At 44.4% G+C, this 26,263-nt stretch overlaps 2 protein-coding genes across 10 annotated transcripts in view; one reads left to right on the top strand and one right to left on the bottom strand.

Moving 5' to 3' along the window:
- The window catches only part of Htr2b (5-hydroxytryptamine receptor 2B), a 748,006-nt gene that overhangs the window by 195,876 nt on the left and 525,867 nt on the right, over positions 1 to 26,263 (top strand). The gene's annotated exons all lie outside the window — the stretch shown is intronic.
- Cops7b (COP9 signalosome subunit 7B) lies at positions 1,751 to 24,584 on the bottom strand. 2 transcript variants are annotated; one of them, XM_050123127.1, is made up of 7 exons: positions 24,421 to 24,584; positions 19,926 to 20,103; positions 17,026 to 17,101; positions 12,250 to 12,338; positions 9,063 to 9,265; positions 6,861 to 6,966; positions 1,752 to 3,407 (listed from the first exon to the last, which is right to left on the bottom strand). In XM_050123127.1, exons 2-7 carry the CDS (start codon positions 20,085 to 20,087, stop codon positions 3,249 to 3,251), a joined length of 795 nt encoding a protein of 264 aa, XP_049979084.1. In that variant the 5' UTR covers positions 20,088 to 20,103; positions 24,421 to 24,584; the 3' UTR covers positions 1,752 to 3,248. The 2 variants fall into 2 exon arrangements, with proteins under 2 accessions (XP_049979085.1, XP_049979084.1); XM_050123128.1 differs by lacking the exons at positions 19,926 to 20,103; positions 24,421 to 24,584 and adding an exon at positions 9,346 to 9,403 and having other exon boundaries at positions 1,751 to 3,407; positions 17,026 to 17,075.

Below are 26,263 nucleotides of genomic sequence, written 5' to 3'. Positions count from 1 at the left end.
ATTCTGTAAGACACACCAAGCAGGTTAATTTGAGATCATATGATGTACAAGATGGAAGATGTGAGAGAAGTCACGAAGCTGCTTCCGGAGAACCTTTGTGACGACAGGACTGTCACATCATGACGGCCACGGGCCTGATCATGACGCGTCAGCTCTTGCCAAAGATACACTGGACAAAATATGGGGAAGACCAATTCTACCTTGAGCCACCTCTGAAAGAGGCTATTTGTTAAGGAAAGAAGGCAGAATGGGCGAAAGAAGGCAGTTTTGTAGCTGAGGTCTGTGGATGTGCCTGGTCTCGGTGTAGTTCTATGAGCTCAGTACAGCACGATTTAAGAATGATTTGCTCTGCAGATGTCTCACTCTAAACAAACTTATATTTTAAAGCTCCTTACTGCCCTAAGTAAGTATATAAAGGAGTACTTCAAACACAAGCACAAATTCCTAGTAAAAAGCTTACGGAGTAGACAGACGCTTGTGGCTACACAAAGAACCCCCAGAGGATGAAGGTGCAACCAAAATGCCCAAAGCCTGCTAGATTTGACACGCAAATACCTTAGGTAGAATGATGGGTCCCTCAGTAAAACTCAAACAACTGCTGCCTGTTTTAAAATAAAACTCTGGAGTTTCACACTGGTTGTTGGTTTAAAGACAAGTCCTCAGAGTAACAAGCAAAACCAAGGATCAGCTGGGGGCAGGTTGTAAACTACAATGTCACAACAAGGTAACAGTAGGTCACATGAAGTTTAGAGTCTGGGAGTCCTCTTTTTTGTCACTTACCACCAGGGCCCTTTGAATCTCTGAGTTTCCTCCAGTGTAGCGGCAATAATACCCTTACTGATCTCAGAAGGTTGGAAAAGGACTGAGTGGAGGTGGGAACATTCGGCCAGAACTTTACCAGTGTATTGTCATCAGCATCTCTTCCGGGACGCAGCAAGCCGGGAAGATGATCCTTAGAGAGACGGACTGCCAAGACAAATGGACACCTGTGGCACGCGAACCCCATTTCCTGCCTGGGTGTGGTGGTGCACATCTCTAAGTTCCAGGCCAGCCTGGTCTACAGGGCGAGTTCCAGGATAGCCTGGTCTATAGGGCGAGTTCCAGGACAGCCTGGTCTATAGGGCGAGTTCCAGGATAGCCTGGTCTATAGGGCGAGTTCCAGGATAGCCTGGTCTATAGGGCGAGTTCCAGGATAGCCTGGTCTATAGGGCGAGTTCCAGGATAGCCTGGTCTATAGAGCGAGTTCCAGGCTAGCCTGGTCTATAGAGCGAGTTCCAGGATAGCCTGGTCTATAGGGCGAGTTCCAGGATAGCCTGGTCTATAGGGCGAGTTCCAGGATAGCCTGGTCTATAGGGTACGTTCCAGGATAGCCAAAGCTATACAAAGAAACACGGTCTTGAAAAAAAATTTTAAATTGAATTAAAAATAAACAAATCCCATTTCCTAATGAACTCGTCAGTGGAGGAAAGAAGAAGAAGCAGTAGCTTCTCACAGTGCATCCCTGTCTGGGGTCTAGAAAGGGTAATGGGGAAAAAAATCTATGAAGCAGGGAGATGTTCTGTATCTCTGAGGGTTTTTGAGAAGTACGTATTTCCCCAACGTTACCTAAAACATATCCCATTAGAATACCAACACCCAAAGGACCTGGTGGAGAAATCAGTGTGGATGTGTTTCATCCCAGGATGCCTCCATGACCTTAGGAATGAATTTCCAGTGAGGATGTGGGATGCTGGGAGCGCCACATTTATTTAATAACAGGACCCCTCTTCCACAGAGACGCAATGCGGGAATTCATCAAACACACGTGGGGAGTCCAACTTAACCTCTGTTGGGCACAGTGTCATATGAGCACACGGACCAGCAGAAAAGGAAAACAATACTTTTAACACTGGATCAACCCACTTTGTACCAATGCTACTAAAACAGAGTTTCGGTCTCTACGTCACCCAAACTACTGTTCTCCAAACCCACCTGTACAGCCCCATAATCCACAGTCACAGATGTCAAATCTACACTTCTGTTATTTTGTTTTTTTCTAAAATGTGCTTTTTTTCTCAATGAAGTTTAAATCAGTTCAGGGCCTCCACCTTCCCTTCGGAAAATAAGGAAAATAAACACACAAACATACACACACACACACACACACACACACACACACACACACACACCCTCCAACCAGGTGAGAAATCTCCGGCGATTAGACTATAACAAATATTGACACAAGGGAGAAAAAGGCATGTTGAAATGTATTAGAATCAACCTGTACAAAAAAAAAATTAAAATATAACCTGAAACTGTTCAAGTTCAGAAAGTCTAGTCAAGTCCTTTTCTCTGGTCAGGAGTATGTCATCAGAGGGCTCTGGATTGCCAGCCAAGGAGGGGCAGGAAGGAAGGAGAAAGAAGCAGCAATGGTCCTTCACCAATCTGAGGAGCTTCGGCACCACCATTCCTGCCCCAGGGACGGCCAGGAGGCATGAAAGATCTCGGGAGAGCAAATATTGGCAGACAATCCCAGTGGGCAGCTGGGCCTAGGTGCCAAATCAAGGCTGAGCAGTCAGGGACAGCAGAGGACACCAAGCAGGGGAAACACCTCTGCCACCCTCCACTCATACTCAGATACCAGAGGTTAGTCAGCCCAGAGCTCCCAACTTGAGGAGAGATCCTGGCTGGGCTGAAGAGGTTGAAAACCCAAAGGGTTAGTAAACAGAGCCCAGCACCACATCCCTCCATGGCCTGAACTGGCACTGCCAACAGGGGTAAGGCAGGAGGGGGGACTGTGGCTACCTGACTAGAGAGACTTGCACCATTGTGGGTACTGTGGTACGTGGGGCTAGAGAAGCACGGCCCCCTCTTCACTCAGAGAGGAGCCTCCTCCACAGTCATCCCTCGGGACTGGGTAAACTGCCTCCAGCTTAGGACCAGCCTGACAAAATGACATGGAGCAAGAGAACAACTGGGGGGTAGGGGGGAGCCCATACACAGAGACAAGGAACCCCTGGAGGGAAGCTGGGCAGTGTCGGACCCTGTTGGGATGGCATCCGCTGAGCCCCTGAGTCTGAAGGGAACAACTAGGAAGGGAGGCGAAGGAGGAGCAATCATTTTCCGCAATGGTACCAATGGACGGGGAGGTACTGGTGAGGGGTGGGCAGGTCTGGAACTCACTGCAGCTAGAGAGGGGAGGAATAGGGCCTGGGTGTCCCCTCCCCACCTGACCCAGGCCTGGTGAGTGCCAGCTGCCCCAGCCGGCCCTAGTGGCGGCTGGAGACCAGACCTTTCACTTTGGACATCTTCTTAGTTGGCTGCCTCTGCTCAGTATGAGGGGGACACTCCCGTTCAGCCAGCTGCTGTTCCATTTCCTGAGCTGAGGAGGATGCTGTTGCTTTGAGTGTCTTCTTGATGTTGCTAACCTAGAAGGAGAAACAGAACTTGTGTGACCTGCCTGTACTTACAAACCTGAAACTCACCAAGTCCTGTTCCCACTCTAAGGACCACCTAAAGAAGTGGCCCAAATTCTCTGCAACGAAATCTAAAATGATATTCAGAGACCCAGAGGGAGACACACAGACTGTTCATAAACGAAATGGAAATGAGTTCAGCAAAAACAACAACATGGAACTAGGAGCTAGAAAGATGGCCCCAGAGGCCAGAAGAGGGCATCGGCTTCCCTGGAGCTGGAGTTACAGGAGTTGTGAATCCTCTAGAAGAGCAGCAAGCACCCTTACCTGCTGGGCCATCTCCCCAGCCCACACGCTTCTACTTTAAGAACCAGTGTTTGGTATAAACAGCCTTCGTTTACCTCTGCACCCTGGGAGCATCTGTGAAGGATGTTCTTAGACAAGGCTTTCCAGATCAAATGGATGCAAGTTTCATACTGAATCAGTATCGCTGTGAAGGCTGAGCATCCAGTGTCTGGAATGACTTGAACCTGCAGTGTTTCAGATTTCAATGTTTTTCAGGATTTGGGGATGGATAGGTTTGGGGATATGTTTTACTTATGCTCAAAAGTTTCTTCAGATTGGGGTTTGAGAGATGGCTCAACAGTTAAGAGCAACAAGAGATCCTTAGTTCAGTTCCCAGCACCCACATCTGGCAACTCATAACATCCCATAGTTACGGGGGATCTGATAACCTCTTCTGGCCTCCTCAGGCACCCAAATACATATGGCATACACTCATACAGACACACAATATATATATAAGTAAAAATAAAATCTTTTTTAAATGTCTTTAGCCAGACACGGTAGCACATACCTTTAATCCTAACACTGGGGAGATGGGGGTAGGCAGCTCTATGTGAGTTCAAGGCCAGCCCTGAACTGGTCTACACAGTGAGTTCTAAGCTAGCCAAGACTACATAGTGAGACCATGTCTAAAAAATAAGTAAGTAAATTGATAGATACATAGTCTTTTGATAAAAATTACAACTCCTTTAAAAAGTCCACCTAGGCCTGAAGGGATGGCTCAGCCGTTAAAGGCTAGGCTCACAACCAAAAATATAAGAGTCCGGTTCCCAGCACCCACGGCTGTCCCTCCAGGTACCATTGTATTAAAAAAAAAAAAAGTCCACCTAGTTGGCTGAGATAACATGGTCAGCAAAGGGCATACCTTGCAAACACAGGACCTGATTTTGATTCCAGAACCCATACACAAAATGCCAAGCATAGCAGAAGACATTTACAGTCCCAGGGGTCAGGTGGCAGAGACAGATCCGTGGTCCTCACTGACCAGTCAGCCTGACCTACTTGGAGACTTCCAGGCCAAAGAGAGACTCCAAAAAAAAAAAAAAAAAAGGACTCAGGAATGACACCTGAGGTGCATCCACAGGCCTGTGCATCTGTACCCAAAAATATACACACAATGGGAGGAAAGGAGGTGGCAGAAAGATAGACAATGACAACTAGTGCTTCTGCCAGGCAGTACCGAACTAAGTGCAGATGCCCACGTCCAGGACCCAAGAATGGCCTCCTAGGCAGGTCTACCAGTTAAACCTACTTTAGTCTCAAAGACTTTAAGGTACCCAACCATCTGCACCCTCATCTTTCACACCCATTTGATAACAAGTACTCCCACAAGTGTGTCTTCTTTGACCTAAATCTGACGAGGGCCCTTCAGGCTTCCTTCCTCAAGGAATTGGCCTAGAGGCTGCCTCTGCCCCACCCCACCCAGGGAACCTAGAGTTGGCAGAGCCTTTCAAAGCATAGGCATCAGGAACTTCCCAGTGGGTTTACCTGTTAACAAAATGTAGCCTGGTACTATCAGATCAGAGATCCTAAGGACAAGCAAGAGACAGAAGGGCTCCCCAGGGGGAGGGGACAGGGGAGAACTCAGGGCAGTGCAAGAGACAGGCAGGTGTGGTGATAGGTAACCATAGTCCCTGGACTCCAGAGGCCGAGGCAGGAGGACAGAAAGCTTGAAGCCAGCCTGGAGTGAACTTTAGAGAGCAAGTAAAAGCAAAAAGAGCAAACAGAATCAAGCCCACAGGAAAGGCTGCGGAGATGTGAGAGATGGTGAGAATCGCGCTCTGAGGTTCCCAGGAGGCATGGTTTTAGCAACTGTAACAACTGAACTCCTCAGGGATTTTCTCCACAATAAAAAATTGCGCTTACTCTTGTTCTATTCCTACGTGAGGGGAACACAGCCTATTCTGTGACTGTGTAACAATAGCTATATATTAATATTCCACAGAACACCACACACAGCCACATTCAAATATAAAGAAAAATACATTCCGAAAGCAAATGCAACGAAGGGAGGCTTCGTGATGCTGCAAGCCCCATTCCTCTCCCTCCAGAGTGCTGCTCAGGGGCACCGCAAAGCCGTGGAACGCTACTGTTGTATTATGTCTCCCCCAGGTATGCCGAACTACATTTAAATATGTTATTTCTATAAAAGGCTAAAACGAGAAACTTCTCAGGCAGTTTGTCATAGGGTTGACTGAACTCAAAGGGAGGCTCTGGAAAGCACAACTCACCAGAAAGTTGTTGCTCTAAGATCTGAAAGGAAATTATCAAGTTTCTCCCTTCTGAAGAGCAATGGAATTTAAGGACAAATGGGAAAAAAATATATTTCACCTACTCAATTGATAAAAATGATTGTAAATCTGAGCCAAGCATAAGAGAAGTAACGACACAGGAGGCTGTGCCAGGATCACCTCTGTTCTTTATGTATGTGTTGTGTTCAGGCAAGGATGCCGTAAGCACCTGAAGCACAGCTCAGCCATGAGCACCTGCTCCTGACACCAGACCATGAGCAAGGTGCTGAGCTCTGCCCTCTCTCTCCACATCCGTCTGCTCTAAGTGTCCTAGAAAGCCGTTGGTTAACACATTAACTGGTATGAAAGAGGTGACCTTGCCCTGTCCTCAGATTTCTTTCAAATTTCAATACTTTTTAATGTTTATTATTCTATGTGTATGTGAGTGAGCCTGGGCATATGTCTGGGTACATGGACAAGGACGAGCCATGGAGGCTAGAAGAAGGCATTAGACCCCCTGGAACTGGAGTCCAGGTGACTATGAGTTACCATGTGAGTGCAGAGAGCCAAACCCAGGTCCTCTGCAAGAGTGGTGAATCCACCTAACTGCTGACCTATCTCTCCAGCTCCCTTGTACCCATTTTTAAAACACATTGTCACCATTTCTTTTCTTCAACAGCTACAAAGTGTGCGTACACTGGAGAATTACATGTTTTATAATCCAGGCCTGCTCATTCTCGGCCACATCCCTACCTTCCAGCACCAAACCCCAAGCGTGTTTAGGGGCTATTTGTCGCATTCACAGGAAAGCACATGACACAGACAAAAACACTGCAAATTCATATCTCGGCACACCCTAAGAGAGGAACAAATGTCCCTGTCTCTTTACCTCTGCCTCCACCTGCTGCTGAGTCCGGTGGTGGTTCTCTTTGTACTGGTTGGCTCTCAGAACTTGCTGTTCGATGCCCAACAGAACTGCCTCACAGCCGTCACACCTGCAATGGAAACACCAGCCCTGAGCAGCAGTGAGGAACGAGCCCTCCCGAGGCACAGCACTTGAGGGGACTTCCTTCAACAACCCTTCTGCTGGACGGCCGTACCAGTCCCTCTCCTTCCAGACAAGTTCACAGATACAGTGGCCTGGGGGAGTTTCCTGGAATACAGCTCTAGCTTCCAGTCTTTGCAGCCCGTAAGAAACAGTGATACAGACTAAGACAGAAGGAGGGACAAACTCTACAGGTAACCCTGGCTGATCCCTTTCTACAACAGAAAAAAATACATTTTCTAAACACATGCTATTTTAGAGATTGCCTTTTTCCTCAGAATTTGGAGTTATTTCCTAGTTATCAACAACTTCTCACTTTTATTTTCCCACTTTTCATTTAAAATTTTTAAAAACAGGCTGGGCTCAGTGACACAAGCCTTTAATCCCAGCACTCAGGAAGCAGAGGCAAACGAAGGCAGGCCTGAGTTCAAGGTTAGACTGGTCAACACCAGCCAGGTCTACAAACTGAGATCCTGTTTCAAAAATAAGAATGTTTTGGAAAAGCAATATAATGAATATTCATATACCGCCCACTACTATTCAATATGGTCAACATTTTGCCATATTTGTGCTATCTCTCAGGACAATAACTCTGTTTCTAACTGACCTCTAACATCTAAATAGGAGTTCTGAAAGTCTCTTTCAGTGGCTAAAGTGATGGCTCAATGGTTAGTGCACTTGTTGCTCTTACAGAGGATCCAAGTTCAATTCTCAGCACTCATGGACACGCTCACATCCATCCATAATTCCAGCTTCAGGGACTCTGACATCTACAGGCACCAGCTAAACACAGTGTACTTCTACACATGCAAGTAAGACACTTATAAAATAAAAATGAATACATTCTTTCTTGGGACAGAAAGAAAAGGTGTATGCATATATTTCTCTGTGTAATCGTGGCTATTCTGGAATTCACTCTGTAAACCAGGCTGGCTTCCAACTCACAAGAGATCTGCCTGCCTCGGTCTTCTGAGTACTGGGATTAAAGGGGTGTGCCACTAATAAATAAATCTTAAAAGAAGAAAAATCTGGGTGTGGTTACACTTGGGAGGCAGAGTCGGGCAAATCAGAGTTTAGGGCAAATCTTAAACTTGATCTAAACCATGTATCCCTCGAACCTGGGACACACAGTTCCAGGCAACCCTGGATTAGAGAACAAGTCCCTGTCCCCAAAACGCAAACAAAAACAAAGCAAGGTTCCCTATCTCCCAGCACAAAGCTGTCCACTCTGCATAATGACATATAGCATGCTGTGAGCCTATATGGGACTCTCCCCACTCCCAATAATGTTCTCTCCCTCCAAACTTCCGCACAATTCCCTAAGAAGCTCTGGCTTTATAAGCTCCAAATCATTTCAACCTCATAGCAAATCCTTTCAAAACATGTAATCACTTTTGCAAACATCAAATTCTACTAATATAAAACTATATCCCTAAGTCCCAGTTCTTTTCCTAAATTCACTTACTTTTTTGGGCAGGAGGTTGTTTGGGAATTAGAGTCTTCAACTGGCCTCCAACTCATAATCCTTCTGCCTCAGCACCCTGAGAGGTGAGATTACAGGCGTGTGCCACCCAGACAATTATGACCTATGCTATGCGCCTGTGTCCCAAGTCACAAAAGCCCATTTAATACAGCCCTCACGACATTCCACCAGCACTAACTAGCTGACGGGCTACTGACATTACTTCCTGAGCTTGGCCAAACTGAGTTTATGTTTGGAAGGTGCAGACTCAGTGCCACACTGCCAGGAGGCAGAGATCCTACCTGCATCTCCACATGAGTATTTTATGGCCCACTGTTACACAGCCCTGCTGCATTTAAAGTCAGTTTTACTACTCAGGCACAAGGAAGCCTGAAATGATGCTTAATGCCACACAGCGGTGATTAGAAATGAAGCCCCACTTTCAGTCTCCGTGTCCTAGGGCCTCAGTTTCCCGGCTGCCCCAAGGCCTACCACAAACCCTTGGCTGACTTCTGAAAGTCACAGTTTTGTAAAGAGAGACACAAAGGGCGTACGAGAAGCCCCCCTCCATCTCCCAGCCTCACCACTCGTGCAAGGTCTTGACAATATTGTTAATATCTTTCTTTCGGATGTCACGGCCAATGCAGAAATCCACTTCTAGCAGCTGGTTTCGCTGGTCCAGCTTGCCCTGGATGATGTCCGTGTAGACAGCCTCAATAATAAGGTCTTCTAGTTCCCGGAGATTCCTCATCTCCAGGTCCTTCAGCAGCACAGAGTAGGGGATACACTGTGGATAGGTCACATGACAGTTAGAAAAAACACTTGGCAAGCACTGCAAAGAAACAAAAAAATTCAAGTATTACCCACAAGGCAATAGCTGTCTCTCTGTGCTTAGGCAATGCAGGCCAGTGGTAATCATCAATATCTAAGACAACAGGAGATGGATAAATAAACTGTGGAACCTGTGACACCCAAACAAGATCCACAGCACCCAAGGAAGCACCTTCCTAGCTCTCTGCTCCCCGCTTCCACACCCATCCTCTGACAGATGCTAAACACTCCTTCCACAGCAAAGAGAAATACTCAGTATTCACTACATTGCCACCTTATGGAGGCTTGAAAACTTTGCATAAAATGCTGAACAGCTGCAAGCTTAAAACAGGGCTTACCCAGTACAGTAGAGGCATAGCAAAACAAAACAAAAACTCACACACACACCACCACCACCAGCAGCAGCAGCAGCAACAACAACAACAAAAACCAATCGCCTCGCAGGCCAGCACATCTACTACCTACAGAGGCCAGTAGAGCTGGGCAGTTCAGTTGATCCTGAAGTTTGTGTTTGTTTCTCAAACTCTTATAACCTACATCAAATCTCCAGTAACAGCCCCTCATACTAAAAAAGAGAGTATCTAAACATATATATTCTATAAACCCTGAGATATCAGAACTAGTTTAGAAATAAAGGAGAAACAGGCAAGAGGAAGGCAAATACAGAAGAGAAACACAGCAAGAACACCTAGAAGGGTTTCCTAGAGATTAAAGCATGCTCTCTAGGGGGATGGATGGGTATAAAATGATAGGCCTCGAGAGAAAACAGTCTTCCTACTCCTGGCCAAGTGTTGGTGGCGCACAATCCCAGCACTCAGGAGGCAGAGACAGGCAGATCTCTGTGAGTTTGAGGCCAGCCTGGTCTACAAGAGCTAGTTCCAGGATAGGCTCCAAAGCTTCAGAGAAACCCTGTCTCGAAAAAAAAAAAAAAAAAGACAAGAAGAAGAGGAGGAGGAGGAGAAGACAGTCTTCCTACTCTTTACCATGCTTAAGAGGTCCATGACTAGGAAAAGATAAAGGTCCTTGTGCCCTGATTCCCCTGGAAAATAGGGCTGACTAGGCCACTAGTATAGCACAGTGGTGGAGCACCAGACAAACATGCACAGGCACTGAGTTCCAACCCCAGAGTTCAATCTCCAGAACAAGAGAAAGGGAGGAAAGGATGAAAAGGGGAAGAGGAGCTTTCCACCTGAAATACGGGGCTGGCGACCAGAAACCTAATCTGTGATTAGATAACTGAAAAGACAATCAAGGAACAAACACACAACTCTTAATTACAGAGGAGAAAAGAAAACTTATCACAGGCATACTCTCACAGAAAGACACAAATAAGGAGGGGGTAAGTCAAAACCAACTATACATTAATGGAGTCTGGCCCTTCTCTGTTAAAAGCTGTAAGCTACTGGCTGCAAGGCTTCTTCTAAATTGGCTGAGGCAGAGAACCAGCAGTTACGATGTGGTGGAATTTGACAGGATAGGTCCTAATGTTGGCATATGAAAATTAAATAAACACAAAGTTAGCAGATAAGGAAAAAAATTCAATTAATGCAGTTAACCCTGAAAATCCCAAAGAAAAACAGAACAGGTATCTATCTTGCCAGGCAGGAGCATACCTTTAATCCCAATACAGAGGCAGAGGTAAGTGGATCTCTTTGAGTTCAAGGCCAGCCTAGTTTACAGATCAAAGTTCCAGGATAGCCAGGGCTATACAGAGAAACCCTTTATAGAAGGAAAAGAAAAGAAAAGAAAAGAAAAGAAAAGAAAAGAAAAGAAAAGAAAAGAAAAGAAAAGAAGGAGGGAAAGAGAAAGAGATAGAGACCAGAGGCTGAGAAAGAGAGAAAGAAAGAAAAAAGAGAAAGAAAAGAAGGAAGGAGGGAAGGAGGAAGGGAGGGAGGGAAAGAAGAGAGAGAGAGAGAGAGAGAGAGAGAGAGAGAGAGAGAGAGGAAAGCAAAGCAAAGCAAAACAAAACAAAAGAACTGTATCTCTCTGGACTAGTGGTGTGGCTCAGTGATAGAAAGTATTTGCCTCAGCCGGGCAGTGGTGGCGCACGCCTTTAATCCCAGCACTTGGGAGGCAGAGGCAGGCGGATCTCTGTGAGTTGGAGACCAGCCTGGTCTACAGAGCTAGTTCCAGGACAGGCTCCAAAACCACAGAGAAACCCTGTCTCAAAAAAACAAAAAAAAAAAAAAAGAAAGACAAGTCAGGTTGTGGTAGCACACGCCCAGTAGCCAAGAGGCAGAGGCAGGCGGATCTCTGTGAGTTGGAGACCAGCCTGGTCTACAGAGCTAGTTCCAGGACAGGCTCCAAAACCACAGAGAAACCCTGTCTCAAAAAAACAAAAAAAAAAAAAAAGAAAGAAAGTATTTGCCTCACATGCACAAGCCTTGAATCCAATCCCCAGTATCACAAATCAGTAAAACTCCACTCAGCCCAACAAAGCAAGTCTTTCCCCCAGCATGAGTGCAATCAATGTAGTGCACCAGGGAATCAGGAAGCTGTTAACTTGCTGCAAGAAGCCTTACTAAGGCCAGGTATAGTGTGACACACACGTAACCTAGCATGTGGGAAGCTGAGGCAGGAGGATTGCCATGATTGTGAGGTCAACCTATGCTACATAGTGAGTTCAACAGCCTTGACCACATAGTGAGGGTCGGTATCACATAACAAAAACAGTCAAAAAGACACCTTTTAAGAACATTTAGGTAGCAGGCTCCTCTTAACCTGCATGAAGCCCCATAGCATGCCAGAAGAGAGACATGATTAATCAGTCACTGCTGGGCTTGCTTTTCCAAAACAGAATGGGGAGTGACTGTCCACACATTTTAGTTGCCAAGTACATTTCATGCATTTAGGATATTACTAGCTGCAAGTTCTTTCACTGATGGCAATAAGACACCTGAGCCGGGGTTCAGATGAAGACAGGAAAGGTTTGGACAGTACCTTCATTCTTGATGCCAAACTCACGATGGTAAGATGTTTCAGCTTGTTCTGCTGAGCTGCGCTCAGTTCTGGCAGGCTCTCCTTGTTGGCTGCTCGGTCCCACCCACCACAAGAATCAAGACACAAAATAAAATTAGGATTTCTCTTTATGATAAGCTCATCAACTCCCCCACCAAATCTACTACTAGATCACTGTCATGACTGTACTTACACTCTCCATCACAGCCCCTACCTTCTCTGGAAGACCATGTGCTTCCAGAAAGCAAAGACAGGAACTTAGTATCAGAGCCAGACATGAACAAACAAATGACGTGACCGACTATCTTAATGGAATAGTGTTGTGCCCTTGTGAAGCTCAGTGAGCATGTTATGTGCAATGCACACATCTTACAAGGAGAATCAGGGAGTTGAGGATGAATAAAACTCTGGGCTATGTTGGGAGCTGCACCACACAACTCCAGAAGCACCAACTATGTGGAGTACACAATTCAAAAACCCTGGATGCGTCCTCAGGTTTGTATTGTTTTGTTTTGTTTTATTGTTGATTTTCTAAGGGTAACACAGGCTGACCTGACACTCATTCTGTAGTAAAGGATGACCTTGATTTTCTGATCCACCTGCTTTTGCCTCTGCCTCTCAAGTGCTGGATTACAGGTGTAAGTCACCATGTCCAGTCTCAGTCTTACAATTGGATGTTGCTATAGCTACAAATCCAAAGGTAAAACTACCAGAAAAAAGATACAAACTACCAGAAGAGATAGTTATGAGGATAGAGAAGACAAAAGAAGAGAATAAAGGAAGAAAGAAGAAAAAGGGGGACAGAGAAAGAGCGAACAAACAAATACAATCTCATTTGGAAGGTGCAAAACCACAAAAATGAAGGTTTCATGGAAGAAGAGTTTGAGATGAACCTTGAGGGATGAGCACAGTTTTAGTAATTCCATCAATGGTCACAAAGGCAGCTACACAGGACAGAACGCACAGCCAGATCCACTTACACGTGAGCACATGCAGCTCATCCTCACAACACTCCAGGAGACAAGAGTTCAAATGTCCTCAACCTCATCGACCATAATTCTGGAGTCCAAAACACTAAATTTTGTTTCGTTTGGTTTTTGGGTTTTCGAGACAGGGTTTCTCCATGTAGTCCTGGCTATCCTGTAACTCACTCTGTAGACCAGGCTAAACTAGACTCAGAGATCACCTGCCTCTGCCTCCCAGAGAGATGGGATTAAAGGAGTGTACCACCACCATCTGGCTGGATTTTTTTTCTTAAACATAATGTTGAAAGACATCAAACAACAATTCCTCCCTTAAACCTATACTAGCTTTTTATCCTACTTGTGAATATTCATCTGTTTTGTTGCCCACGTCCCATAAGATTACAGAAAAAGGCACATATATCACATTACCTTTCTTCTGATTTTCAAGACAGGGTTTCTCTGTGTTACAGCCCCGGCTTAGAATTCACTTTGAGGACCAGGATGGCCTCGAACTCACTGAGACCCTCCTGTCTCTGACTCCCAAGTGCTGGGATTAAAGGTGTACAACACCACCACCTGGCCCACACTACTTTTCTTTAAAAATATTTGTATTATTTTTAATTATGTGAGTATGTCTATATGTGGGTATCTGCATATGTGTACAAGTGCCTTTAGAGCCAGAAGCACTGGACCCCTAGAACTGGAGTTATAAGGAGCACTGAGCTGCCTGATGTGGATGCTGAGAACTGACCTCCAGTCATCTGCAGAAGCAACATGTGCTCTTCACTGCTACCTCCCCAGCCCCACGTTACCTTTTTAAGTTCGCCAAATTCTAAATCCTGAAAATATTTAGCCTAAAGACTTGTAAAAGTGCTTGGAGGCAGAGGCAGAGGCCAGCCTGGTCTACAGAGCAAGTGCCAGGATAGCCAGGGCTACACAAAGAAACTCTGTCTCAAAAAATAAAACAGGGGGCTGGAGAGATGGCTCAGTGGTTAAGAGCACTGCTTGCTCTTCCAAAGGTTCTGAGTTCAATTCCCAGCAACCACATGGTGGTTCACAACCACCTGTAATGAGATCTGGTGCCTTCTTCTGGCCTGTAGGCATACATGCAGGCAGACCACTGTATACTTAAATAAATCTTTAAAAAAATAATAAAAAAATAAAACAAAACAAACAAACAAGACTTACATAATTACACTCATTGTACAGACAGGGAAACTGAGGCACACACGTGATCATTTAATTTGCTAAAAGACACACAACTAGTAGAATCTAATGCAGGCAGTCTGGTTCCAGAATCTGGGCAATGCTGCCTCCTTAGACAGTGACAAAATATACTCCACAGGACAAAGAGCAGGTCAGAGAAATGTCATGTACCAGAGTGGCAAACAGTTCAATCTGACAGCAACACAGAATAAGTAGAAGTGGCAGTGAGAGAGGAGGATGCCAAGGAAACAGGAGCGGGAGTCTTGAGTCCCAGGCTACTGTCAAAAGAAGAGACAGAAGGAAGAGAGGAGATGAAAGGAAGATGAAACTAGGAAAGCCAAAAAGAATTACTTAGAAATAAAGGTAATATTTAAGTCTACAAGCACCTCACTCCTGACTATTTAATGTTTCTTAATATTTTATTTACTATTACTGTGTGGGTGTGTATAATGTGTGTGTGGGTGTGAGCACAGTCGTGCTACAGTGTGCATGTGGAGGTCAGAGAACAACTTTCCAGAGTCAGTTCTTTCCTTTTACTAGGGCTTCAGGAACTGAACAGAAGTTGTCAGCCTTGAACCAAGTACTGTCACCTACTTAAGCCATCTTAAGGCCCCGCACCCTCACTGACAGGGGAGACAGACACAAGGTCTCGCACCCTCACTGACAGGGGAGATATACACAAGGTCTTGCACCCTCACAGACAGGGGAGATACACACAAGGCCCCGCACCCTCACAGACAGGGGAGACAGACACAAGGTCCTGCACCCTCACTGACAGGGGAGATACACACAAGGTCCTGCATCCTCAACACTGAGAGGGGAGACAGACACAAGCTCCTACACCTAACCAAGGAGCTATTTGTAATTGGTACCTGCTGGGGAAGGGAAAATGAGTTTTCTCCAGCGGAGTGTCACTGAGTGTATCAGCCATACCCCAGGGTGGGCCCCATGCCCAGGAGTAGTAGTGAGACGACACAGAATGGACTCCATGGGCTTGTTTTTTTCAGAGGTTCTTTTTGCTTTTTGTTTGTTTTATTATTTTTACTTTGGTTTTTATTTTTATTTTTTTCTTTTTGCGAGAGAGAAAAAGCATGAAGTTGGGTGGTTAGAGAGGTGGAGAGGATCTGGGAGGAGTATGATTAAAATAATTGTATGAGAAAATTTAGCAAAAACATAAGTGAATTAAAATAAAAACATTCAAATGAGCTAGGAATGCAGTGGTATAGTGGTTTATTGTGAAATAGTAAAAATGAATGTAGACATGATGGCACATATCTGTAAGATGAGAAATTGGGAGGTTGAGGCAGGAGGACCCAGAGTTTGAAGTCAGCCTGAGGAACATAGCAAGACTCTGACTAATAAAGAAAGAAAGAAAGAAAGAAAGAAAGAAAGAAAGAAAGAAAGAAAGAAAGAAAGAAAGAAAGGAAGAAAGGTAGGTAGGTGGGGGAAGGATGAGTGGGGGAGTGGAAGGGAAATGGGAGAGGGGAGAAAGTGGAAATTTTGAATGGTATTATTTATAAAGCAATAAAAATTTTTAAAAATTAAATATCTTAACTATGGATTGGACAAAGGCCTGGGAAAGGCAAGGAATGAGACTGCACACACAATCTAATTACACCTACATAACACCAAACAAGCATAAAGGAGGAAAAACACCCAGCATCATAATGCTAAGGGCAACTTCATGGTCCATAACGTTTTCTTATTTTCCAGATTTTCTTCAATATAGTAATCTTATTTTGGAGAACATTCAAGCTGGGTATGGTGGTTCATTCTTATAATCTCAACACTCAAGAGAATGAAGCAGGAAAGTTTTGAGTTCAAGACCAGCCTATGCTACACATAACCCTATCTCAACAAAACAAAGAAAGCAAAACAAGATTTTTTTCTTAAAAATGTATATGTGTGTGTGAGTGTGTGTGTGTGTGTGAGTGTGTGTGTAAGTGTGTGTGTGTTTGCACATACCACAGTGTGCATTGTAGAGGTCAGAGACAGCCTGCAGGGGTCAACTCTCTCCTTCCACCATGTGGGTCCCAGGAATTGAACACAAGCCACCAGTCGGGCTTCCTATCAGGTGCCTCTACCTGCTGAGAGATCTCACCAGGACCTTCAAAACTTTTAGATAACATTTAAAACACTGAACTGCCAGATGTGATGAAGTGTGCCTTTAGTTCCAGCACTCAGGAGACAGAGGGAGGTGGATCTCTGAGTTCAAGGCCAGCCTACTCTGTATAATGAGTTCCATGCCACCTTACAAAGTGAGACCCTGTCTCAAAAAAACACTGAATTATTTTGCTAGTTGAGTGCCCTGTAAACACTACTGCTCAAGACACTGATCTGGGAGATATACAGGCCTCTGTTCACTGATGCACACACACACATAATCCCCATTAACACCTAGGACATTAAAGGTTATCAGGGAAATGCTTTTGTGAAGTTACCTTCGGAACACAGAATATGGAGATACCATCACATCAGTAATTAGACCTGCTTACCCTGCCCACACCCACACATAACTCTACCACCCTACAAACAGCTGGCAGTTACCACAAGCTTCAGATCTTCTGCAGGGTCTTAGCCAACTCACCTATGTAATCCGGGTACGTTCCGTAGGCAAACAGGTTCAGCAACTGCAAGTACGCAGCATTAGCTCCTTCTGCAAGCTGAGGAAGGAAAAGTTCATCACAAAACCAATTTCCACTAATCGCTACAATAGGCTTTTTTTTTTTTTTTTTTTTGGTTTTTCAAGACAGTGTTTCACAGCACTGGCTGTCCTGTAGATCAGGCTGGCCTTGAACTCACAGAGATCCACCTGCTCTGTCTCCTGAGTGCTGGGATACTGCCCAGCTTCACTACAATATTCTATAGAGGACATGTGACCAAACGTCAAGGATGTCACGGTCATTTCTTCTGTACCATTTTATTAGGTATTTCCTAAGGTCCTTTCCACTTCTGATTCTTGGAGAAAAACTAAACAAGACTATTTGAGTACAAAAGGGAATCTTCTTCTTTCCTCGGGAAGACATTTTGCACAACATATAAGATGTTCAAGTAGCTTCTTCTTCCTCTCTCTCTGCCCCTTTGCCAGCCACTCCACCACAAAGCTCTATGCACCAGGAGCATCAAGTCTTCTCAGGATCTCCCCTGCCTTAAAACAAATACCGAAGGCTGGGAGTCTTGCCTAACATGCACATAGAGCTAGGTTCAATCCACGCTGCATAAATGTAACTCCTCAGGTGGATGCAGCAGGATCAGGAGCTCAACATCACCCTGTTACCACTGAGTTCAAAGTCAGCCTGGATGACCTGCGAATGAGAGCTCGTCTCAAAAGAAAAAACAAGAGAGTGTGGTGATCCTGTCTACATACCAACTGTTGATGTACATGACATGTGTATGACATGTATGTGTGGATGCAGTGCACATGTGTATGATCACAGAACAACTTGTGGAGTTCATTTTCTCCTCCCACCTTTATGAAGGTTCTCAGAAATCAAACTCAGATCATCAGGCTTATATGCCACCACCTTTACCTATCGAGCCATCTTGCCAGCCCCCAATTTAGTATGGTGGCACCCACTAGAACAAACCGCATGACTAGTTCCAAGTTTCAGCACTAAATATGAACTGTGAACCCTGGCCATCCTAGAACAGTGTAAGGTGTGACAGAAAGGCTATACTGAAACAGAGCCAAATAAAAATGTCCATTAATTTATTTCACTTATGTCATGGGATGGCAAAATAACATCCATGGGAAAAAATGCAAAGAGTAGCTGAGCTGCGTCACACAGCTCAGGCTTATAATCCCTGATGCTTGTAAAGCTAAAGGAAGGAGATGACTAGCTCAAGGTCAGGCTGAGCTACAGGCTTGGGGGCCTCAGCAAGACCCTGGCTCAAAATAAGAGGAAAAGGAAGACTTGCACATAGTTCAGTGGCTGAGTACCTGTTCAGCATGCAGAACACTGTATGTTCAATCCTCAAAGACACACACACTCACCATCTCTTCCCACTTACCAAACCCCAAAAAGCAAAACAGGGACAACATTATTCTATTTTAGCTATTTAAAAAAGAGTTCCAATAATTGCATCCATAATTTCAGAATGCTGACAAGCAACTAGTTTATTCCTGGCTCAAACAGAACAACAGAAAGAGTCTGCAGGCAAAGGAGATTTGCTAAGCCCCAGTAAGCTCCAATGTGAGAATGCTAGCATCCTTACATGCCTCAAGCTGTCCTTTCGAGTTATCACGAACATCCTCAAGTCTCAGGACCAGAGCGGAAGAGATTCAGTAAAGAACATTGAATCTAGCACCTATTTTTCATACAATTACAAAGTTAGTTAGATCTTTAATGCAGATACTCCCAAAACTTCTCTGACTGGCTAAGTCTGTAAGGTCTTGCCAGCTTGTTTTTCATCTGTTTCTTCTTAGCCAGTTCTCAACAGTCACAAAAATAATTACTTGGCATGTTCATTCAGGAATCTGAAGAAACACATTACAGCTAGTCAGCTTTCCTATTGGAAAAGGAGCCTAGTCAAGCACGTGATAGGTGAAAGCAGGATCAAGGCCAGCCTAGGAAACATGAGAGTCAATCTCAAAAAAAAAAAAAAAAAAAAAAACTAAACTAAACAAAAAGCCTAACTCTCAAATCTCCCTCAAAAAAATATTGATTGAATCTTTTTGTTTGTTTGTTTGTTTTGTAGAATTTCTCTGAGTAGCTTTGGAGCCTGTCCTGGAACTTGCTCTGTAGACCTGGCTGGTCTAGGAACTCACAGAGATCCACCTGCCTCTGCCTCCCGAGTGCTGGGATTAAACGCGTGTGTCCTCACTGCCCGGCTTTGACTGAATCTTTACTCAAAGTCTACTACATGTCAGGCTATGTACTCAGCCCAAGGAAGCCATGGTAAGCTTAAACCACTCTGCACTCACAGACCTTAGTGTAAGTATAACAAGCAAGAGTTACATTAAATAAAAATTTACAATTAGGCCAGGCAGTGGTGGTGCACACCTTTAATCCCAGCACTCAGGAGGCAGGGGCAGGCAGATTTCTATGAGTTTGAGGTCAGTCTGATCTACAAAGTGAGTTCCAGGACAGCCAAAGCTACACTGAGAAACCCTCTCTTGAAAAAGAAAAAACAAAAAACAAACAAACAAACAAATTCTTACAATTAACAAAATAAAGTCAGCTGGCTGGGAATGTGGCTCAGTGGAACTATGTACAATGACCCAAAACTGACTGCAACAATAAAACAACACTATCTGTGTCTAGATCATTGGGATTGTCTTACTATCTTTCACACAATGAACAACACAATCTAGTTTTATTCAGTTTAAGGGAACACTGAATAAAAGAGCTCTGAAACATTATCCCTGATCTCCTCCCCACCAATTCCAAATAAGAGGATACCAATGTTAAAATTTGCTGGAGACCTGGAGAATAAGAAGAATATAGCACAGAGAAGACAGAAAGACTGTCTGAAAACTATCCTTACCTCCTGAACATTGGCCAACTCCAGCAGTTCTCCAAACACATAGACTCCAGGAGCCTCCAGCACCTGGCTGATGAGAGTGGTAAGGGCTGAGCCACTGGTACCCTTGGCTAATAAAATAAACTGCTCCAGGAGGTTGCTTGAGGGCTTCTGTTCACCTGCCATTCTCTGGTCTTGAGATCTGTCCAGAAGGAAAACAGGTCAGTCATTCTACCACCTTTCCAAAGTGTGAACTGAGTGCTGGGTCAGACACAAGAACACTTTAGTTTCACAACTCTCCATAAAACAGCCCCTGAATCTAGATACAATAACCACTTTGTGATATGGGCAAACTTCACCCTGGAGTTAAAGATATTCTGCCCTCAATTCTGAAGTTGTTCTGAACACACCGTCTAAAAGACACTTTCCTACCTGTTCCATCAGAAGCATCATCTTCTAAGTCTGTAAAGCTGACCAGGACACAGGGGAGTTTCTTTACACATGTTTTATATCTACCTCATTTCTAGGCTCTATTAAAAGACAGAGAATACTGCCCATGCACAGAGGCAATTTTTGTGTCATTAGAATCACACGTACAGGAGCTGAAGAGATGGCTCAATGGTTAAGAGCACTGACTGCCTTCCAAAGGACCAGGTTTAATTCCTAGCATCCACATGGTGGCTTATACCTGTCTGTAACTCAATTCCAGGGAATCTGACACCCTCACACCAATGCACATAAAATTAAGTAAATTATTTTTTTAAAAAAGAAGAATCCCACCCACAGCCAGGCACATATCAGAAACAAAGAGAAAACAGAGCCGCAGTTCATTTCTTCAAAACCCCATGTTTAGAGCTCCACACTCAATTGATGCTTAGCATATTATACAAGGCACCGGCTTGCCCAGCAATGGAAAAAAAAGTCATTTCAGCATAGGAAGGTGGGAAAAATAATTACAAAATTAAGCAATGATAATTCAAATCTAACTGGGCAGTGGTGGCACTGGCCTTTAATCCCAGCTCTCAGCAGAGGCAGTAGGATCTCTGAGTTTGAGTCTAGCCTAATCTACAAGAGCTAGTTCCATGACATCGAGGGCTACACAGAGAAACCTTGTCTCAAAGAAAAAAGGAAGGAAGGAAAGAACGAATGATCGAAAGAAAGGAAAAAAGACAATTCAGATCTAGAAAATACATTCTGTTTAAGTCAAAAATTGCATTTGACCTCCTGCTGATATGGACATTTTAACAAACATGACTCCAGAACGTGTACAAAATCTTAATAACTGGATATGAAGGAACAATGCAGATATTGTTTTTTAATTAATTTATCGATGAGAGCATTTTGCCTGCATGTATGAATACACCATGTTCATCCCTGGTGTCCACAGAAGCCAAAAAAGGGCATCAGATCCCCACAGAATGGAGTTACAGATGGTCTGTAAGCCATCATGTGGGTGCTGGGAATCAAACTCAGGTCCTTNGGAGGGAGGGAGGGAGGGAGGGAGGGAGGAAGGGAAGAGGGTACGAAGGTGGAAGTGGCCATGTTGAAGGGCCTAAAGGAGCATGAGGGGGGTGGCTGAGGTGGATATGGTCAAGATGCATTGGATGTGTGCATTAAGTTGTCAAAGAACAAGTAAAAAGAATATTTAAAAATAAGACAAAATAGACCTTCTTTTGGCCCAGTACATACCTTCCAAAAATCTTATCCCTGATTTTCCAGGACTCATCCCATTATACAAAGAAATAAAAATATAGCAGTTTTTTAAAGAGGCAAGCCATATACAACTTAACTAAAAGAAGGCTCACAATATAACTAAAGAAATGTTATAAAATAATGTGTACTATTGTACTACTTTGTCCTAAATAATGACAAATTACTTCATAAACAAAAAGGTCCAGGGGTCACAGACTTAACAGTTTCTATTTTAGGAGGATGCGATCTCTCGTTTTATCTTCCTGCCCTATATATTTCTGTATCATTGGTTCTCAGGGTGTAATAAGTTTCCTTTAAAAAAAACACTACTGTTTAGAAAAGAATTCAACATTCTTTTTCAACATAACTATGAAAGAATTCTTTTAGGAAATAATTAAACACCCACGCATATACACATATATCTCTACAACACATATTTTACAGCAGATGATGATGGGTTTGGCCATAATTTGTCTAGACAATCCTCTGGTATTAAACATTGAGGTCAGTTCCAACTTTTTGCTAAAAACAAAATGTGAAATCCTTTGTCCCTAAACATTTTCACAAATTTAAAATTATTTCCTTGGAATAAATTCCTAGAAGTAAAATTGCAAGCTCCAAATGTGAGCCCATTTAAGACTTCTGACCTATTGCAAAAGGATCCCATTACAAAACAGGTGCCAGTTGACTTTCCCAATAGCAGTATAGGGGTAAACCATTTCCCTCCATTCAACCCTGAGTGCTGCTGGCTTCTCCCATTGTTATAAGTTTGACACACAAAATGATCCACCTCTCTCTCTCTCTCACTTCCTCTCCCCGCCCCCCATGTGTGTGTGTGAGTGTGTGTGTGTGTTCCTGTCGGGTATATATGTGTGAGTCAGGTCGCACTGGGTAGTTTTATGTCATTTTGACACAAGCTAAAGTCATCTGAGAGGAGAGGAGAGAAACTCAATTAAGAAACCGCCTCCATAAGATCAGGTTGTAGGCAAGCCTGTAGGGCATTTTCTTGATTAGTGATTGATTAGTGATTAGTGATTAGGGCCCATTGTGGGTGGTGCTATCCCCAGGCTGGTGGTCCTGGGTTCTATTAGAAGGCAGGTTGAGCAAACTATGAGAAGCAAGCCAGGAAGCAGCACCCCTCTATGGCCTTTGCATCAGCTCCTGCCTCCAGGTTCCTGACCAATTTGAGTTTTTCTGTCCTGATTTCCTCTGATAAGGAACAATGCTATGGAAGTGGAAGTCAAATAAACCCTTTCCTCCCCAAGTTGCTTTGGTCACAGTGTTTCTTCACAGCGATAGAAACCCAAATTAAGACAGATATCTTCTGCCTTGCTTTTTGAGATAGGGTCCTTTGTTGATCCTACTCTTGCTGAGTAGGTTGGGTTGGCAGCCAGCGAGTCTTAGGGACCCTTCCACGGCTGCTGTCCCAGGGCAAGAATTACCAGTGCGCCACCTCGCCCTGATTTTCATCTGAGTTCCTGGGAACAAACTTGGGTCCTCATGCTTCCAAAGCAAGTGCTTTACTCCGTAGCCATCTCCCCAACACTGTCCTCATTTGACTGATACAATTTAATACTTAATATTAATAATTTTAATTATACAATTTACTGAATAGAGAAGATTACATCATTCATATATTCACTTATTGGCCATTTTCTTTTTTTTTTTTTTTTTTTTTTATGTGGTACTTCTCTCTGTAGCCCTGGCTGTCCTGGAACTCCCTTTGTAGACCAGACTGGCCTCAAACTTACAGAGACCCATCTTTCTCTGCCTTCCAAGTGTTGGGATTAAAGGTGTGGGCCACCACCGCTGCCTAGGCAGCCAGTGCTCTTAACAGCTGAACCATCTCTCCAATTCCCAATCCCAATGCAGATATTGTATTGTCATCGTCAAGATATTTGATACAAAACAGTTAGTTCATCAATTGTGTAATATATGCTGAGTGTGTATGGGCTCTAAAGGAACCCCACATAAGATTTGTTTTCCAGAAATGATACACACTGAAGAATGTGACAAAATGAAAGAAAAGGGGCATGGGTGTGTGGGTATGAATGAAGAAAAAAAGAAGTCAAAGAAGAGCCCTTTCAGGATATTAGGAAAGGTATGTTGCCTCATTTAGGGTTACCTAAGATCCTCTCAGAAACAGAAAAGGTGAAGTGCTAGAAAACAAAGAGTTCTGAGGAAGAAAAAGGAAAGCCGAGGAAGGGAAGAGGAAAGGGAGAAGGGGAGAAGGGGAGGAAGACAGGTAAGGAGAAGAAGACTAAGTTAGAAAATGAGGAACAAAACCTGGTCGTTGCCTCCACCCCCAAGCAGACACAACCGAAAAGATGGGAGTCTCAGCCAAGAGACTAAGTGGAAGGAGCAGGGTGGGAAGAGAGTTGGGGATGGGGAGAAACTCGGGTGCCTCTGAAAGATCTCAATCTCAAGAGCAAAGTCTGTGGTGATAGCGTGGATGGAATAAAATGGTGACTGACGTTTTTCTTCTGAAGTGGGAGGCTCCTCGAGGAGGAGGTTAGGGACGGAGTGGAGATGAATTCCCCTCTCGGGAAGACGCTATTCTGAAGCGCCAAAAAGGGTCAAAGGAAACAGCCTCTATGGGAAGGGGCCCATAGAGGGCAGCTACCGCGTGGAAGACGACAGTCGCAAGCTAGAGTGGACGTCAGAACTGGTGGGCTTGCTCCTAGCCAACAGCACACAGTGAGGACCTCTCGGTGTCCTGCAACGGGGGCGGGGCGGCGGGGCCATCTGCTTTCTTGGGAAAGCCTGCGGGATCGAAGCAGGAGGTCCAGCCAAGACCAGCGGGACCTGCCCTCTTGTCGTCTCCTACCTGTCCGCTCCGACTCTCTGTCCTCTTCGCCGATGTCTCGGCCTCCCAGAGCCTGCTTGCAGGTTGTCAAGCTTCCATGATCGGCCGGGCGTCCGGCGCTTTTCTGTCTCCGCCGACCCGTCACCGGTGCTGTTCCCCCGGAAGCCTCCCACCGCTGCACTCGAGTTCCGCCTACACAATGTTCCTGCTCGGCTTTTACAACTTCCCACCTAGAGTGAGACTGCAGCGGGAGAGGAGGGTCCGAGACCAGCTGCAGCCCCAGAAGCAGAATAAAAAGCAAGTAAAACACAGGGCCCAACGAGAGGAATGTGGCCTAGGTAATTGTAGGGCCTATATAGTAGCTGTCATCATCGTTATCTGGGCCAAAAAGCACTCCTTTGGCTGAACTTTCTTTACGAGTGAGCCCTCAGGCAACTGCAGCTACCTAGGCATTCTAACACACTATTTATTGAACTATTTTTTTTTATTTGACAGATGTCCATATTTATCTTGCCAGATTCTCATAAAACTATGACTTGTATAAAATACTCTCATTTTCCGGTATGCTAACTAAGGCTAACAGTTGAAGTCAGTAAGTAGCAATGTTGGAATCCAGGCTCACGGAAGACAAAGACTATGTTCCGAACCTGTACTCTGAAACTGTTTACAAATAAGCAGATCGAAGACTAAAGAGATGGCTCAGCGGTTAAGAGCATTTGCTGCTGCAGAGGGCTAGGTTGGTTTCTTAGGACCCACAGAGCAGCACACTCACATGGGAGTTTACACCCACCCAAAGGAAGCCTAGTTCCAGAGAAATCCAATGCCCTCTTCTGGTCTCTGTGGGCACCAAGCATGCACATGGTGCACATTCATACATGCAGGCAAAGATTGCAAACGCATAAATAACGTTAAGCGTCTATTGTGTTCTAGCAGGAATTACAGACCGTTTTATGGTGACAAAAGCAAAGTTATTGCCCTCACAGAGATCCAGGCTAGTAAGTGCCGTGAGAAAAGCTGGAATCACAGAAAATAGATTGGGTAAGAAAAACTAGATTGGGTGGGGGTGTTGTTTTGATGGGGGGGGTGTTAAAACATGGAAGAAGTCAGGCATGATGGCACATGGCTTTAATTCCAGCAAACAGGAAGCAGAGGCAGGCAGATCTCTCTAGTGCCCCTCCTCCCAGTCTTCCTTTTTTTATTTTTACAAAGTCCTTCTCTCATATTTTCCTATAAAAATTCTATTAGCCATCTACTCAATGTTTCTTAAATTCAATGGAAAGAGCAGTCTTTTAAAACTTAAACTATTCTATTATATTAAATTAATCATTTCTGGCCATAAGCAGTTCTCTAGTTATTGCCCAGACTGCTGCTCCCTTACAATGTACTTAATAACTTTCTCTTTCTCTTAAAAAAAAAAAAAACGGAACTGGAGAAACTGTGTAGTAGTTGAGAAATCTCATCACTCTTGTAGAATACCCAGGTTCAGTTCCCAATACACACACACACACACAGCAGTTTACAACCATCCATAAGTTCAGTTCCAAGGGATCTGACACCCTCTTCCGACATCCAAGGAGACCAAGCATACGTATGGTGCACATACATGCAAGCAAAACACTCATACACACAAGATAAATATTTTTGGCTGTGAGCCTAGCCTTTAACAGCTGAGCCATCTCTCCAGTCCACACATAAAATACAAGTAAATCTAAAACAATTTTTTAACATCTGTACTGGGAATAGAATGTAGGTGAGCAGTAAAGCGCTTGCCTAGCACAGGCACAGTCAATCCCAACACTGATACAACAACGCAAAAGAGATCATTTATATTTCAAAAGACGCTAGTAAAAGAATGAAGACATGC

This window comes from Alexandromys fortis, unplaced genomic scaffold (genome assembly GCF_014885135.2).
Source record: "Alexandromys fortis isolate MF-2015 unplaced genomic scaffold, M_Fortis_MF-2015_v1.1 scaffold_213, whole genome shotgun sequence".
NCBI lineage: Eukaryota > Metazoa > Chordata > Mammalia > Rodentia > Cricetidae > Alexandromys > Alexandromys fortis.
This window is presented reverse-complemented; position numbering and strand designations above follow the sequence as displayed.